The following is an 18,315-nucleotide window of genomic DNA, read 5'->3' on the forward strand; positions in this document are numbered from 1 at the left end:
ATCTTACACAACGCTCCATTATGAAGTTTCTTTCACTGACCCCGCCACTTCTTTAGGCCATCCAATCAGTTATGCCAGCGACGTCGACAGCATCTTAACAGCTCCCCCGTTGGCAATAAACGAAAATTTTAATGCCAGATCACAAAAAGAAAAAGTAGCCAAAGTAACTAAAAGTGGCCACGTTTGCCCCATCATCGGCAGTTACAATTCGAATTAGACTTACAGCTAGGGATAAGCCTTTCCTTAGCATCCTTAGTATTATTTGTTTTCTCCCATTTGCGTTCTTTCCCAAGCCCATCTCCGACTTTATCCCATCTCCATCCACTTTCTCAGCTACCATCTCTCTCCCCCACCTACTTCTTTATGTTTGTATGTTTGCTTTTGCTTTTTTGGCCAGTTTTGTAATCGATATCTTTGCATAAGTGTGCGTGAGAGCCACACAAAAAGATGGCGTAAAGGAAAATGGAAAGGCAATAATAAAACACTACTTATCGGCAGACCCTTATTGGAGAGTTTACAATAAAATTTGTCCATACTGTGAGAAAAGTCGATAAATTAATCTGAACTTACATTTAATACATACTATAAATAAAATCAATTTGTTTGGTTGCCTGCATTCTGGTCTTCCAAAGAAACCAAGTTTACTTGAAAATTCGATAGATTATTTGCCTTGAGCTGCATTACAATGAAAACCTCAATCCAGGAATCGAACTCTAGCCGAAACCAATTGGACAGCAATTTGCGGAATTCCAATAAAACTATAGACAAGCTGCTGAATATACTGGAAAGGACAGTAGGGTGTAATCGAGTCTGAGCTATATGCTATATTCGTTTGAAACGATCAAACGTTATCGTTAATAGAAACATTGATACCCAATCTACCCTTTTTTCCTACTCAGCACACTAATGAAATCGAAAGAAAGAGAGGTAAGAAAAGAAAGAGAAGGAGCTTTTAGAAAGCTGGCAAACGTTAAGAAAAATATTTACAAATGAATTAACGTAATGAAAATAAACTAGAACACTGATATTATACAATGAATTACCCTACCCCTCGACTACACCCACTCCTCGTAACCCCCACCCGAACTTCTTACTCCATACCACAATGCACCCTAACCCCCTGTCCCCTGCCCCAACACTACTGCTGATGACAATTATGACGATGTCGATGACGCGCATTGCCAGAGATCCCATAAAAAGATAAATGTGTATTACAATAACATTAGGCACAAGTCACCACTGCCCCCACGTCCCTCTGCACCAGTGGATCCACGCCGCGCCCGCAACCAGTACTCACATTTTGTCTGATATATTCTCTGATAAGATACGAATGCCAAATGCAAGGCATGTCCAGAAAAAAACAGAAAAAATATAAAACTTTTACATTACAATAGAGCAAATAAACAGATGTGGCTGGTGGCAATACAGAGAATGGGGCTGGAAGAGTGGAAATTGGGTTTCCTCTTGGTTATTGACCTTGGCCCACAAATGGAAAGAGTGTTGAAAAAATTCACATCATGAATCCCAACATACTCTTACTTCATTCACTCGATTTACAGACATCTCATAGCCAATATGCCCTGAAATGCAAAATTTTTAAGCGAGAAGCAGAGCCATCTGGATCTGGTTCTGGCATACAGATCAACCAAATAACAAAATCAATAAACATTTTCTTACGAAAATCTTGCCCACAAAAATATACAGAAATTGTGTTCACCATGTGTAATTTCAATTATTGTTCTTTTGTTATTGTCTAAATTGAATTTGAATACGATTTGAGTGCTAAAATCCACGATAATGTAAATATGTAAATACATAAATAATATTGCAATAGTATGACAAATCTACTTTGAAGAAATTTTATGTGCAGAGTGATATCTCCAATACATTTTTCGGGATTCCAATATTTGGGAATTTCGATATTGTCAATATTGCCAACGACTACTTTGATTTTGTACGCTTTCTTTTAAAGTATCATTTTTCCTTTTTCTAGATTTAAGAGATACGCGGAGCATGTTTAGTTCCTACAATAAATCGTAAAGTAACCAGTGACATTTTTCTGGCCACGACGGGACGAAGGGAGAGTGAACTAGGTGCAGCAAATTTCGCTAAATATTACTTGGACATTGTCATGGACATGGGTCTTTGACATGAACGTGGCTACTACAAAAATTTCTCATCCGTTCATCTTCACAGTGAGCTGTTTTCCTCAAGTTGCTGCTGCTCTCGTTTGTTATGGAAAGTGCTATTTATTTTGTCACTTCATTATGGCACAAGGTGCCGCTGCCACCAAGAGTAGGACAGAAGGAGAAAGATATGCTAACTGGCAGCTGTAAAATTAATTTGAAATGTTGCGGATACCAGAAGCTTGGATGGCAGTATGTAGAAGACGCCGTGGCCTTCCTTTGCGTTCTCCGTTTATAAAGAAAATGCTCCATTAAGTATTTAATAGAGGAAAATTTAAGCGAAAAACCCGCCGCCACACCCTAAAAGGCTGCCTTCACTCAAATAAAGACCAACAGAAGTAAAGGAAACCTAAAAGGATTGTGAGAATAAATATTAAAGTGAATATTTGAAGGAATTTAATAAAGAAAACACAAAACAGGGAAACCAGAAAAAAGAATATACATATATACATAGTACAAATATTCTGCATAATCAACATTCTATTTTAAATCAATTTAGGATTCCTCTTCTTTATGGCTTCCTCTTAATAAAATCGATTAATTGTTTACAGTGCTCGAAATATTAAATGGTTTATGTATTTTTTTAATTGCACTTTGGTACATTTTAGAATTTCAAGTTAATTTAACAATAAAATTGAAAATTTAACATTAATAAGTTGATGTAACGGTTTCTTTTGACAAAACTCATAGACATGGAGGGAGATAAATAGGGATAGAAAAGAAGAGCAAAGGAGGAGAAATTGTGGCCTATATGTATGTATCCTTTTGGTCCTGTTACCGGGTTTGTACGGGTTCTGGTTTGGCTTAGTTCGGTTTTGTCGCCTTCTTCTGCTGGATAGCAGCAGCAGAAGCATCAAGAGGAACAGGAAAATCCAGAGCAACAATGAACTCGCCTGTGCCCACACCGCACTAAAAATAACAATTTCCGCTCTAATAAACATTTCCGCTTCGTCAAATTTAACATTTTACAATAAATTAAGTGAGAAGAAATATCCGTAAAGATATACATTCAGAAAGCCAGGGAACAATTCTTATTCACTTCTTCACCGTCACACACATACGCACACACACTCTTACACCGACTCATTAATATATTTATCAGGAGCAACTTGATTTTTGTATATGTAGGTATATTTTATTTAAAATCAGCATGAATATTTTTTTCCTATAGAATGATTCTTTTTGCCTTTGCAACCTCGCGAAGTCTATAGTTTTTGAATTCCTTCAAAGTTTTAAAGTTGTTGGAAGTTTGTTCGTTTGGTTCGTCTCGAGAAAATAGAAATCGAAGTAGCCTCTGTGAAATAACGTCAAAAATAAAATCAAGGTAGTTGATAAAATTTGCTTAGAAACCTCACTCTCAGTTGTTCGTCCGTATAATACAGTTCAAACACACAATTCTTCTACTAATTTCGACAACTTTTATTTTCAACTTTTAACGAATCAATCCAAAGTCAAAATTTGAGTATCGGCTTTTGTTAAAAAAATAATTTAATTTTTTTGAATTGATAGCAATGCCAGGAAATCGTAAAAAACCAAAGTACTCAGGTAAGTGCAATAAAACTCGTCGGAATCAATCGTTTTCTATATACAATGTTTTAGATGGCAGCATTGAAGTGGAGAATGTATCGATATTTAATAGAAATAAAGTAAGGGAGAAGAAGAGACTTTCAATTAAAGAGCGATGCGCCAGACATAATTATCGCTACGGTACTTATAGTCGAGAAGACACCATAAAAGTCGAAAACTCTTCGTCCTGGAAGTTTTCCGAAGGCCACAGCGATCAATATGACGCCGATAATTCTTCTTCAATCACATCAATTTTCTCATGTTCTTACGGACATAAGTCGCCGCTACAACTACAGCCAGTCTATTTGAAGAAACAGAGATCAGTCTTGAAATTGTCCCGGTTCTACCACCACGCTCCTGTAGTGGCTGTCCCATGTCGTAGTATTTGTTTCAGTTCAATGAAATCGCGCCAACAATCTGGCGCCAATCTGAAGCAGATGTTCCATTCAAAAATTGAACCAGAAAAAAGGAAGAAGCGACACCATAAGAAAGTCCCCCATAAAACACAAGTGCTGGTGGTGGCCCCATCGTCATCAGAAGTACCCGATGACGATACCATTAGCACTCCGGGAACTAAAGTGTCACAAGGAAATTATCCCCAAAAGCGTCCGCGCAAAGAAATGCATAAACCAAATTTTGCAGAACTGTTTATATTGACCCCCGCATCAGATGTCCCAAATAGCGATACTAATAGCACTCATGGCTCTGAGTCTCCGAAAGTGGATGATGCTCCTCAACAGCAAGCATCGAAAACTGATCCTGGCTCGGGAGATCAGTGTGATCGTGCTGAGTTCACTGTGGATTCGGAAGTGCAGATGCAAATGCGATCCGTTTCATTTTTAATCTGTGCGCTTTTCACGGTTATATTGGGTCGCTTCATGGATGTTCTCTTTCCCATACTACCACTTGGTGAAATGATTGTGTGGATTCTCGCTTCTGTGATATTACTAAACTGGGAGATTAACTACAACGTTGGTGAATATTTTGAAAGGATCTACCAATTTGTTTTTGGAGTGGTTGGCTGCTTTTTTTGGTTTTAAGCTGCAACTAAAAAAAATGTTAGTAATTGCCCCTACAGATGTTTTGGAAGAAAAAAATAAGGAAATGACGAAATCGGGAAAAATTAACGGATTCAACGCGGTTAATCGAAATTACCGTTTTAATTTTCCTTTCTCAAGGAATCCGAATAATAAACAACTCTTTCCCTCAATTCTTAAGTCGTTCTCATTCCAAGGCCATAATTTAAATTCAACCTCCAAATCTAATGACAGAAAAAGCCTTGTGATCAGTCATTTAACGATTACCGACTTCAATTGAAATTAAAAGTCTAATATTCTTGTTTTCAGCAATTTTGTGTAAATTGAAATGACTGCTTTTCGCTTTGAAGAAATTTTCAATGGCCAAAATACTTGATCTGTTTTCCATCTACCCTGCATTCCTGCCGCGGTCACAACAGCCGAGTAGACATTCTGACAAGAGTTATTATTGCTTTGTCGCCAATGCAGAAGATGGTGCATGATTGGCTAAATGTATTTTTGGGTTGCTTCAGGATATTTTTAAGTCGGCGACAAGTTTGCTTTCATCTTATTAATTTTTCGGGCCGTGTGTGTCAAAGCGAATTGCTCGATTCGGTTTTTGTGTGCTTTAAAAATAAAAATTTGTACAAAAAAAAAAAAACGCTTTGCCTCATATTTTATATGTGTATGGATGAAAGTGTATGTATATTCATATGTGCGTGTGTGTAGGTGACAGTGACAGGCAGAACGAAAGACTGTCAGACTATCAGACAGACATAAAGATAAAAAAAATAAAATTGTTCAAAGCATCTGCCGAAATATTTATAGAGCAATAATTTCGTTGATGTCTGAATTTTTCGCACCGCTCTGGTCCAGAAACCCATTAAATTGCCACCAATTAGAGAAGATGAGCGACACATTCCAATTTTCAGCATGCAATGCGAATTTTACATAGTATTTCAACTTCATTCCATTTCCATTGCCATTCATTTATGCTGTTTCTCCTTTTGTTTAATTGTGTGCCATGTGTGGCAAATCGTAAAGCAAATATACAATATAAGTGAGAAGCTGCAACAACAAACTAACCCAACAGATGACTAATCAAGCCCAATTTATGTGTAAACAAAACAATTTTTATTATTTCATTTAGCACGAACAATTTATGTGAAACAAACTAATAAAAATATTCATCGTCATGAGCGCCAAGAGATTTGTTTTATAATTTCTTCCAAACAATTCGTAAAATCTCAATCCTTCCCGAAAACAAAATATAAAATATTCCAAAAGAATTAACTGAATATTTGTCGGTCACCAATGAAAATGCAAATAAACAACAGGTAGTTCATTAGGCAACGAACTGTCGACAAACGTGCCACAATATGTAGGAAGGAACGTTTTCCTTACAACGTGCATTTTCTTTTGGTACAAACTATATACGAAAACTGTTCTTGGGACTTTCTTTCATTAATTAAATCACAAGAATAAATGATTCGGATTTTGTCGGCCAAGGCGAAAATGAAAAACAAAATCGAAGCATATTTTTCAATATAAAAAAAATCGTTAGCCAGCTGCCAGATGGTCGATGTGAAAACACATAAAAGCAGTTTTTATTTTTTAGCTACACTAATCAGGCTATTTATACATATACCTATCTACCGTTCCTTTGTACATATGTATGTGTAGGTTCTTATGTCATAATTAACATAAATTCAATTGTCCATTGCCTTTTGAGTGAATTACCAAAGGTAATAGGTATCATCTCAAGATGTTCGCGCTTACCCGATCGATTGAGTAACCTAGTTTAGCGATTAGCCCATTTGCTACTTACTAATTTAATCACTGTCCCTAATAACCTGAAGTGGTAGTTCAATTCCAACAATTCATAGATTAGTAAGTGTGAAATTATGTCTACCTTAAACGTCGTGACAAAAACCCTTTGAGATAATTGTTCTTTTAATTTTGTTTGTTTTGTTCTTTTTTGCACATTCAATTAAACGAATAAGCAAATAGAAACCAAACACACAACATATGGTGACAAACAAATGTGGTAAATGGCGTTAGGCGTTAGCATACCCCCTCCCCTTCCCGGGCGTTTTGCGACCACTGTTTATATTTCGTATGCATATGAATGTAGATTTGTCTGTATGTGTGTCGACGCAATCGTAAATATATAAATTGCAAAGGCTTCTTTTGCTGCATAATTCGCGAATGAATAATGCATTTTATAAACCTTCATGCATATTTAATTGTTTAATTTGTGCGCTAATACGCTTCATTATGACCAGAAAAAACTCGGTGAAAAACTAAATTAAAAACTAAAATTGAACAATTGAGGGACTAGAATAAAGTGGTTCATTTTCATAGACATGGCTGACATAAGTATTACCCCCTGCCTGAGGGACAAATTCAGTCTTTCTTTACTTTCATACTTCATGTTTAAAATAACGCTATTAACATTTATGGCATTCACTTTCGGAGAGATGCATCAATGAACCCCCCTTGTTTGCATCTGCTATGCCCATGGCTAGCAGAATTCCGTTATACTGTACATGGCTCCAGCTATAGCTCCAAGAGCTTAGTGTGAGCTCATAGTGCTCAAAGTGCATTTTCTAATTGCAACAAAATCCGTTTGCACTAATAGGAAAATTGTGTTTATTCCACGCCCCCTCTACCACCAACCGCCGCTCTCGTTTTACCTCCCCCTCAGCAGTAGTAGCATTTGCAGTGGCAATTTATGCGTGCCGTGCCTCGCGTTTTCCAACTTTTTCATCTCCGTAGTGTTTTGTGCTGTCATATTTTTATTATTATTATTATTTAACTTATTCCTGGCACGTCGTTGTGTGACAGTGTTGTGGTGATGAAAAAACTGAAGACCAGAACATATACACAATATATGTATGTATATTTCGGCAACTTCAGGTATAAGTGCATGTAGCTTATCGAAAAATGATTTGCATTCCTCATCCAATTTGGGTCGTTTAAGGTCCAGGTTTTGTTAAATTTTCCTACTAAATAGGAATTCTGTTGGATAAGCCCGATTATGTGACTCTTTTTGATAAATTAAAATAGCCTAACAGGTGGCTACAACGAATCACTTCTCAAACGAATTGTGGTTCATTATATAGTTCAACCATAAAGTGAATAAGGTAATTTGCCCTAAACATACTAACCAAGTTAACTATCGATGAGAACCAGCCCATATTCAAAAGCTGCAGCTATTTCACACATGTGTGTGTATGTGCCATCGGGCTGACTAAAGGTTTCAAATTTACACACCCAAAATAAAGAAAAACTCCTTTTAATAGATCGTTTTAATAATCAACGATGATTAAATTATTATTTTTAAAAGAAAAATAAGTTATTTTGCATTTTTCTGAACAAAATCATCCTGATTATTATGCTAAATAAAAGTTGAATATCAAATTTTATATTCATATGGCAAAAAGTAGTTAATCGAGAGACGAAGAGTTTGAAAGAGAGGGAGGGGGAGAGAGAGACAAGACAGAAAGGGAGAGACTCACTGGGGGATATATACATATACATATTTGAAATATAAAGGCCACGGGGAATGTAGACTTGCTGACCCTAAAACCATGCACACCACCAATAATGGGGATAGGGATAATTTAGCAAATGGTTTTATATGACCACACACACACATATGTACGTGTGTGTGTGTGTGTACCTGCATGTGCTAGTTACATGATGTCACATAATACATTGGATAGTTACATAGCAAAGTTTGAAAGTCACTTGAAGTATTCGCGTGTTGCACTTACCCACTTTGGCTATAATTATTTACGGGCCTTTAATCAAATTATTGTCTTTTATCTAATTCCAATAGGGGGCTAGAGTCTGGAGTTCCTCGAACCGGTATTTATATGTATTTCAAAGTAATATCGTCTATCAACGTACATATGTTGTCGTTAATGTTAATGGTTGTGACTGTTGCTTATGGTTTGTACACACCCTATAATTAAATTAATAATATGGCTTAAGAGGTTTGCCTTGATGTAATTTGAAAAATAATCAAATTTTCTGAAACATCTTTAAGTTAGGAGGACTAAATAACGCCTTTTTATATTTAAAACCAGTTTGTGAAATAAATGTATGTATGTAAGTATAATTATATGACTTCTAATTTACGCATTGAAGTAAAAATTGATTCAATTATTTACTACAATCGTTTTTTTATTTCTAGCTCTATGTTTAAAATGTTTTTTCAAAATTCATAAAGAATCCCATTTATCATCCTAACGATGACCTTTTGCATCTACAACAATTTGGTATTAAAATTGGAAAAGATTGTAAAATTAAAATAAATCAATGTTGTCCAACTACCTCTCCTTCCTTCAGTCCGCACACCCGCCCTCAAAATGACTTCCTTGTGTCGTTATACATAGAACTGTACGCACAGCAACACAAGCATACATATTTCACCTTTAATTTACAACACTTTTTTGGAAAATTTTCGAAAATTTATGGCGTGGACTAAACGGATATATGTACACACATACACACACACACAAATAACGAAAGAGAGAGAGCGAGAGATAGAAACAGAGAGATGGAGATGGAAAACTTAGAAAATATTTATGTTTGTGTTAAAAGAAAATACAAATTGATCGTAAATCTTGTTGGGTTTCCACTGGTCGATTCCATTAAGTTCGATGTGGGCAATGAAAGAAAAAATAAAACGAAGCTTCATAAAACATATAAAAAATTTTGTTTTTTCATATTTTTGTTTTGGTTGCTTATTGTGTGATGTCGAACTTTTCATTTCAACACGTATTAGCATTTGGCAACTTAATTAAAAATTTTCTTTATATATGTAATATACGTCTTTTTCTTTTGGCCGCGGAGGCTAGGGTAGGGGTCGCCCAAGTCGATGGCTGTCCGTGACGCAAACGAAGAATATACGATTCGCCGAAATCTCAAAATCCTGATATTATTAACAAATTTATTGAAAACCCGTAAATGAAACATAAATTACCAAATGAGACAGTTGGCATGGTGTGGTATACATGTATAAATAATCATATATGTAAATCTTTAACTTAACCACGCTCAGATGAGGTGACTTGACTATCGATTTGAAGTGTTGCTAGACTTTCAGGGGTGTTGCCTTTAAAGTCTCAACCATTTTCATTGCATCGAGAAGGCGTCCCAAGTGTAGAGTTCCGTTTTGCTGTTGCCCCTTTTCACTCTCACTTTGAACCCTTTCCCACCGTCTTTCACTTATATATTTGAGGTCATGCATTGCTAAGGTTATTTTCTATATAGTATGTCTGTATGAAGGCCACATAAATGTGAGATAGGTTCCATTTTTCCTCTTGACTGGCTCTGAGCGTGCGAGTGTGTGTGTAGATGTTAAGAATGCAATTGAAAAGCCATTTAAGAGCATCTTCTAAATGGCAAAAAAAATGCAACCAAACGAAGTAAGGCAGGAAAGATGTATGTATCAGCAGTATCAATTGGTAGTAAGAAAAACTTTGCATTGACAAAACCGTTTGGGGAAGATAAGAAAAATATCTGCTCTTCACATTTAGCACGGCAAGATCGGCATGCCTTGAGTTTAGCTAAATGTGAGATATTCTGAAAAGAGCATTTTTAACTGGAATGTGAAGCAGCTTCTCCTTTATCTATTAAACTGTCAAAGGCAAGACTCTAAAGAATCAATTGCATCATCTTGTGTGACGAAGATGACTTTAAGTAATTGAATTCGGAATACCACATATTTTTCTATGAGCAGATGACAAAACATCTTGAAAGAGAATGGAATTGTGTGGCTATTTCTGACTAATCTCCAATCTCTTGTAAAAATGTTCAGTTATGCAAAATTATAGCGTATACGCAGAGTTGTACAATGTGATTGTTTGGAATAGCTAAAAGAAAATAACACTAAAACTTTAGATTTTTAGATTGAATAAATTGTTAATGTGAAACCAGAAGGCAATGGCAATAAAACAGTTAAATGTCGTGTAGTAAAAGCCATCGAAAGCTAAATAAAAAATGCAATTCAAATTCACTGAAATTAGCCGCCATTTGAGAAGTTGCGCTCTCTCTCTCTCTCTCTAACATTTCCACTTAAACTAATCTCATGTCTCTCTTGCTCTCGCACTATCTCCCTTTTAGTTTCTTTGGCATTTTCTCCAATTCTCTCCCACTTAATGTCACGGTATTTTTATATCCACATTCTTCCATTCCTTCTCTCTCAATCCCTATTTTTTCTCCCTCTATGCTGTGTGTATTTACCAGCGCTTTATGGCATTTAATGATACCCAACTTTGCCCCTCCTGAACACTGGGTTGTTGCTGTACCCTGATGATGGCAGTCAGTCATTTTAATGCGCTTAACACATCTACAGGGCATTACGAGCTTCTCTTTCTTGAATACAGTTGGCACAATTGTGTTGGGTGTTGTTATGAGTAGTTAAGGAAAAGAGCTCACAAATCGCACTTGAGACAGTGTGGTTGGGATAAGCGAAATGCTCTTACTTTGCACTTTTAATGAATCAAGTACATTAAGACACCGTGTATCCCCAATTTCTTGACAACAAAATCGTTCTTAGCCCATACACTTCTTTGTGTGGTGGTGTTCCGGCTATATGATTTGTCAGTCCTGACCTTCAGTATTGGTCCATGAAAAATCTGCAGACAGACAAGTTTAGGGAGCCTCTATTTTTTGCCCGTGGCATGCATTTTAAATAGAAGCTTTTCACCGCCATCAGTCCGTCCCGAATGGCATGTATACGTATATGGGTATAAAACTATATGGAATGAATGAAAACTAAATTGTAATATTGGCCCTAACCTGAGCTCATTTCATCTCTCTTTGTGTGTGCCTCTTGAGCTTATGAAAGAATAAAAAGCATGGGCTGAAAAGAAAGTAGCTAAAAAAAAATCAGCCCTTAAGCCTTTGCCATGGCAATTTGTTTCGCAACAGTTCAACAAATTTTATGCAATAAACCCATATCTGCCGCTCCGCCCATCGCCACAGCTGGCCCCTAGAGTCTATCATCGCATTGAATCTCTGTCTATTTTGTATGAGAAGCCTGCGCAGCCGACATCATCATCTTGTGGCCTAAGGATATTTCGTTTAACTTTTTTCGTTTTTATTATTTTTCTCAATTTTTTTTTCTTACTGATTGAAATATTTTATATTATATTTGCTTGCCTTAACTGCCTTCAACAACCACATTTCTCTCGATCCCAATCCCGTATTCTATTAGTCTGCATACACACATACATATATGTATAAATCTGTACATATATTTTATGTTTTTCCTATTAGGTGCAAATTAGAACAATTTTCATTTTCACTTAAATTTCATGCCTTAGCTCTCTTGGCCATTGCATCAACAGGTCAAAGGTGTAAAATAATTGGCACAGTGAGGGACAAAACATAAGTATTTACCTCGTCTGACCAATCCAATTTTGAAGTATATCCTAGATTATCCTTTGCACTATTATTCTGAGTAATACGTACAGAAGCACATATTTGCGTATGCGAGGTGCTCATTGAACTTAAATTCAAACTCCACAGCATTGCGTGAATCCACCGTTAATGTGCTTACTAGCAATTACTTGGTTGTTTCAATTGCTTTAATATCATTGGCAAGTTCATATGTCATAATTTCTCCCTTGTCAGACAACCCTTATCCTCTTATAAAGCTTCTCCTAACTTCAAGCCACTTAGCCCAGTTTTAGTCAACTCATTGGTAATTAAACTAATGCCAATTTGTTTAACACGTGATGACTGCGATGGCGATAGAGCTGAAGTAGTCAATGACAATTGGATCATCATCATCATCATCATCATCGTCGTCATTTTCACTTGTTGTTGGCCATCATTGTCACAGCTAATTGGGTTGCCTTGAAGTGGAAAAATAAACATACCTGCAAATAAGAATGAGAAAGAGAAAAGGCATTAGAAAGAGAAAAATACATTGAAACAGGCAGAGACAGGGCAAAAAAACTTTAGACAACTGGATGAATAGACAGATCATAAATGTTGGTTTAGTTCGATATCAACATATGTCCCAAAAATGAATGGGTTCACATTATGGAAAACAACTTGTTAAGATTTTAGAGTAGACGAATTTTCCAATTTGTCCTTCAAGTGACCCCATAAATATATATATGTATGTAAGCATATGCACATATATGTATGTACGACCCTCTATATCTCTGTTCTTATTGCTCGGGCACTTTCTCTGTGTCACCTTCGTTCTATCTTTCTTTCCCTTTTTTCTTTTGGTGATATGCGATCCATCTCAATTTTTATGTTTCGTTTCATTTAGCTAAAGAGACGCTGCCGATAAGTTTTCGCCTTAACACTTGAAAGACGAACGCAAAAGGTACGGTAGAAAACGCAAAAGCAACCCGACAAAGGTCTCTCTATAGTAAGTTTATACCTCTCTCTGTCCCACTCACCCGCCCACACATACATATTTTCTCATTCTCTGCCTCTATCTCTGCGTCGCTTTCTATGTCCGCAGCTCATTTACGTTGCAAACACCTTGCCGCATTTTTGGCTCGACACGCTTTTGCTTTTGTGAAAAGGACCTACATACCTCTTCTGTATATCCTGTTTATATGTATATACAAACATACATACATACGTATGTAGGTACCCTATTCCCTTTAGTTTAAAGGGCATATCTATACTGCCAAAAACCTTTGAAGGACTTGTGATCTTGTTCAATGCTCCCTGCGCTTGGTCTTTTAGCTGTCTGTTATTCCTGCTTACATTATACATCGAATAATTACTCTCGCCACTAGAGAAAGACAAACAAAAAATAGAGAAGAGGTTTTGGGCATTAGCAATCTTTTGTGCAGGATATTCCAGAGTCGTTTCCATCTACATGCGGCTAAGTCCTTTCTTATGCCAATTTTTTTTTCTTGGGTAACTTGAGTCCTTGTTGAATTTTCTTCGCTCCCTTAAGGCTTCTTCTTCTTGTACCCCAGCTGTGGCTCCATTTTAACCAAAATGCAAGCGTTGAAATTTCCGCATTTCAAAGAACCAAAAAAAGCGAAAAGAAATCATCTTGAAGCGCGCCTGCTAAGCGCCTAATGATGCTTATTTTTGAGGTACTGGCAAATACATACACACACCCACGCACCCACAGATACAAGCATCCACTCTCACACACAATTTATTAGTTTGCCAGCAACCAGAAAAGAAATTGTTTTAAATTAATTTGCATGCCAAGGCGCAGAAGCCAAAAAACTGTACCAAAAGGCCGGGTAAAGCTCATTAAGAATGTACCCTTATGGAGGCATGGGTACCAGGACCAGAAAGGCGCTAATGTAAGTATTAGGGATCAAAGCGAAATTGTCTTTATTTTAAAAAAGGAAATAATTTACTCATCCAACCAACCAATATGTTCCTGCAAATTCTAAACTATTTTGTAACAAATCTAAAAATCTATGAATTTCTTAGGAAAATGTCTGGGTTATTTCTAATATTTTAGGCCCCTTTTTCTATCACCAAGTTCGTTTTATAGCAAAGTTCCTTAGGAAATTTAATATATTTAAAAAGTGATTCATTTAAATCGTTTACCTGTTGGACAAACTAGACTCTTAAACTTATAGCTTCTTGCAATTAATTTTTTTCGAAACATAGAACTTAAATACTTGCGTCCCAGTCTTTCCCACGATGTGTGAGTGTGTTAGCTCGGGTTAAAAAGGGACACAAACGCCCAGTCAATGTTTTGACTACCGCCATATACAGTTGTGTTTGTCCTGTCCTGTCCTGTTCCGTCCTCTTCTGTCCCATTCTTCATGGGCTCTATTTCTCCATTTTCGACACGCATTCTAAAAGGGGCGGAGGTGGGAGCTTTGTGTGCCTTTTTGTGCTGACATCGTCTAATTTCAATTTATTTTAGCTTACCGAAATGACAACGCACAAAATGCACTCAACGAATCACCCAGTGCCCAGGCAGGGAATGGGAATGACAGAGAAGGAAGGTTTGTGCTTTGCTGAGGGCTGACAAATTTCCATGTCCTTCCACAATGAAAAGTCAGCAGATGAATAAAATGAAACATCGAAAAACAAGACTCTATTTGACAGCCCCAAAACTTATATACCCTTCCTAATCATTCTACGAATATTGATTCAGTTAAAGATAAATTCTTATTCATTCAGATTTTGAAAAATTTGTTAAAGGACATCATGTTTTTTATTAAGGAGAAGAAACTTTTGCATATTTATGTACTAAAAAGTCAATGGCATTTTATCATTTTGCCCACTTTGGTAAATTTACATACTAATTAAATGCAGTAAATTTTATCCTTTTCCGTCACTCCCTCCTTCGCTCTTTCCTTCTTCCCTCTCGTTCGTTCACACTATCTACTGTTTTTTCACACATCAAAATATTAATTTCCATAAATCAAAGACAAAGGACATTTGTCCTTGAGCTGCAAATTAATGCTTTATGATTTCAATTGAAACAACTGCCAATCTGGGTAATATTACAGTGGTGTCAAATTAAATTAATTATAAATTGTCGCCCTTCCGTTGTTAGGAATTAAAAAACTCGATAAATATCCAAAAAAAAAAAAGAAAGAAAGGAATAGTGCTGTCCTCTTATATATGGTAACAACGAATTAAATGAGTAGTATTAGATGAAAAGGAGATTTCGAATGAATGTTATTGATCCTTAATATTTTTGCTGCATTTCCTATGGCGAGTGCCACAAAAATGGGGAAAAAGAGACGTATACTTTATTTTGTGGAAAGGGCATATAAAATCAACAAGTGAAAATGCAAATGTGCTTATTTATTAAGCGCTTTAAATATTTCCCTTGCCTTTTCCATTTCTCTTTGCCCTCTTCGCCTTTTTGGGATGGGATGGGTGTCTTTTTGGTTCGGTTAGCTTGGGTAGGGGTGCTCAGCAACAGGTAAAATTTTATGAAAATGGAAATTCATTGTGTGTGTGTTTGTGTATATCTTTAAGAGGGATGATGGGAAGTCCCCGAGTAGGAGGTTCAGGCACAGGCCAATTGAAAACTCAACAGGAAAATCTACAATCACTTTTTCTGCTTCTTTCCTTTTGCGTGTTGCTGTTCCTTCGTTTTTATTCATTTCGTTTTCTTCTTTTTGTAATTGCGCGTAAGACTCGCATTTACTTGGTCTTCGTCTTTTTGATTACACGTCAATAGGATTAAAGTATTCCGTTGTTTGGTATTATTCTTACGCATAATTTTGGGGCAACTCAACCACCACCCATAGCTCAGTGACTTACCTTCCCTTCATTCCTAATCGCCAACGCCCTCTTCTTTGTCACAATAAACCAAGAACAATTCAAAGAAAGGTAATTGAGAAACCACGCAGCAAAACAGAACAGAACAGTGAAATTAATGGAAAGTGAAATTTGCCAGAGGAAAAATACACACATTTTTGTATTATTTGCATAAAAAATTAGTCAATATTATGAACATTAATGTCAACAGCCACTTACATGTCTCACTCTTAAGATATCAAACTAGATTTTTAAATAACGATCAGTTGATGATTCCGAAATTATCTATAACTTATTTTGCAAAAGATATTATAAAAAATTTACATTAGACAAACAAGAGAATCTCTCGAAAGCAATAAGAGAAAAGCAATTTGTGTTAAATTAAAACAGAACAAAAGGGCAAAAAAAGAAAGAAAGAAAGAAAGGCGAGCAGCAATGAGGAGGGTCCAACTATAGCCTGGTCTACACCTGTGGCATAAATTTGGCCAGATTCCTGTCTCCTTTCTCTCCTACCTGGCATGCCTCAATTCATGCCAAGCATAAAGTTTGTATATGGACAGATTTATGCTGAATATGCGTAACATTCGCTTGGAATTATTTTGGCAGCGACAGCAATTTTTCCAAAATCCTGCCAACGCCTCCCAGCCTGCTTCTGTTCCCTTGCCGCCAATTCTCAAGGAAAAGCCAAACATTAAATCACTTAAAATGCCAGTCCAAGCCATGGACAAACAGCAGAAGCAGCAGCAACAAGAAGAGGCCCAAGGGCTTGCGGTTTTTTGTGGCCTGGTGCTAAGAACTTCAGGAATTTCCTTTCTGTCCCTCTCCCTGAGCCGCCTCCTTCCATATCCCTCATCCTCACTTCCATCTCTCCATTGTCAAGTGTGTGTATATACTTGTGTATACTTAGAGAGTGTGAGTGTGTGTGACACTGTGAGTGTTTGGGTGTGTGTCTGCTGGCATTCTGACTTTCGACAACGGCATTTTCATAATAATAAGCACTTACCCTGTAATTAAACGGATTCGTTCGCTATGCAAACGATTAAAGGTAAATTTAAATGCAAGTGCATTGTAATTAAGTTGAGAAGTAAAATCAAATCCACATAATATCAAAAACCTTTTGATGGTTGAAACTACCAGAATCAGAAGCAGATAGCCTCGAACCTATTTCTTGAAACTAACTGTTAGAAGTCTGATACCTTAACACTGGATATTGAAAACCAAGTTCGAAATGTTTGAAGCCATTTGTACTATTGAAAGTGTGTCAAAAAAGTCCATAGAAATATTTCAAAAATTGGTTTTCATATATTATTGTTCACGCATTTTCACGCGTTCCTTTTTCCTGCCCTCTTCCTTTCTATCAGACATTTTCGTATGACCTCCGCCTATATGCAAATAATTGCTGAGTGTTCTCCGACTCCCTGTTCATCGCCCATCCATCGACTCCTTAGCTTCTTTCTCACTTTTTTTCTCTCGTCATGTTTTTATAGTTGTTTGTGTAGGCTCTACTTTTTGGGCAATGCTGGCTTGGGGACGGATGGGGGTGTAGGTGGATGGGGGGCTATATGGGAGTCCAGCAATCTTTTGCTCTCTAATAAGCCTGAGGGCCAAATTTTCAGTGGAACGAGATGGCAAGTTGTGCGGGGTGGATGCCAATGGCAGCTGGTGCAAAGGTGAGGGGGTGGCGAGGACGACCAGCAATTTAAACAATGAACTGCCATGTCCATTAATATTACTTTAGGCCACTCTCAACTTTGTGACTTTGTTTTTTTTTTTTTAATTTTTTCCTTCTGGATTTTTTTATTCTTTTGCTTTTGGTATATTTTTATTTATTTATTTTTTGGGTTCTTTTTTTCTTGCTTCCAAAAAGACGTAAGCGGCCAAGTGCCGTGAGGGCAAAAAGGTGACCAAGTGAAGGGCACAATTGGGGGCAAATCACTGTAAAAACAAAAGCGTGTTTGAACAGCAACAATGGTAGTTAGGGGTCTCAAATTGTGGTTAAGAAAATATATGCACTCTTTTTACCAAATTTTTGCTTCGATCTTTTCATTGCATTTAAATGTATTTAAAATTTTTCTCTAATTTCTATGTACACACACATATTTTTCTTTTCACTTTTTTGTATTTCTGAATAAAAGTTATTATTGCTTAAATTTATTGTCGTTGAGAGAGTCAGTTGAGAGTCGAGTTCAGTTCAGTGTAGCCAAACTCCATGGGGGGCAGAAGGAGCTCTGTGTGTGTGGCGTGGAGGTCGCCGCAAAAGTTTTCTTCTTTTTCTTTGCGCAGTGATTTGTGCTCCCCACCAT

At 36.8% G+C, this 18,315-nt stretch overlaps 2 protein-coding genes across 2 annotated transcripts in view; one reads left to right on the forward strand and one right to left on the reverse strand.

Annotated features, from left to right (window-relative positions):
- The window catches only part of dnc (phosphodiesterase dunce), a 161,790-nt gene that overhangs the window by 133,296 nt on the left and 10,179 nt on the right, over positions 1 to 18,315 (reverse strand). The window lies entirely within an intron of this gene.
- LOC137586909 (uncharacterized) lies at positions 3,545 to 4,962 on the forward strand. Its single transcript, XM_068303109.1, has 2 exons — positions 3,545 to 3,731; positions 3,786 to 4,962. The coding sequence occupies exons 1-2, from the start codon at positions 3,698 to 3,700 to the stop codon at positions 4,790 to 4,792; spliced, it is 1,041 nt and encodes a 346-aa protein (XP_068159210.1). The 5' UTR covers positions 3,545 to 3,697; the 3' UTR covers positions 4,793 to 4,962.

Source organism: Drosophila tropicalis, unplaced genomic scaffold (assembly GCF_018151085.1).
Source record: "Drosophila tropicalis isolate 14030-0801.00 unplaced genomic scaffold, ASM1815108v1 contig_158, whole genome shotgun sequence".
In the NCBI taxonomy this organism is placed as follows: Eukaryota; Metazoa; Arthropoda; class Insecta; order Diptera; family Drosophilidae; genus Drosophila; species Drosophila tropicalis.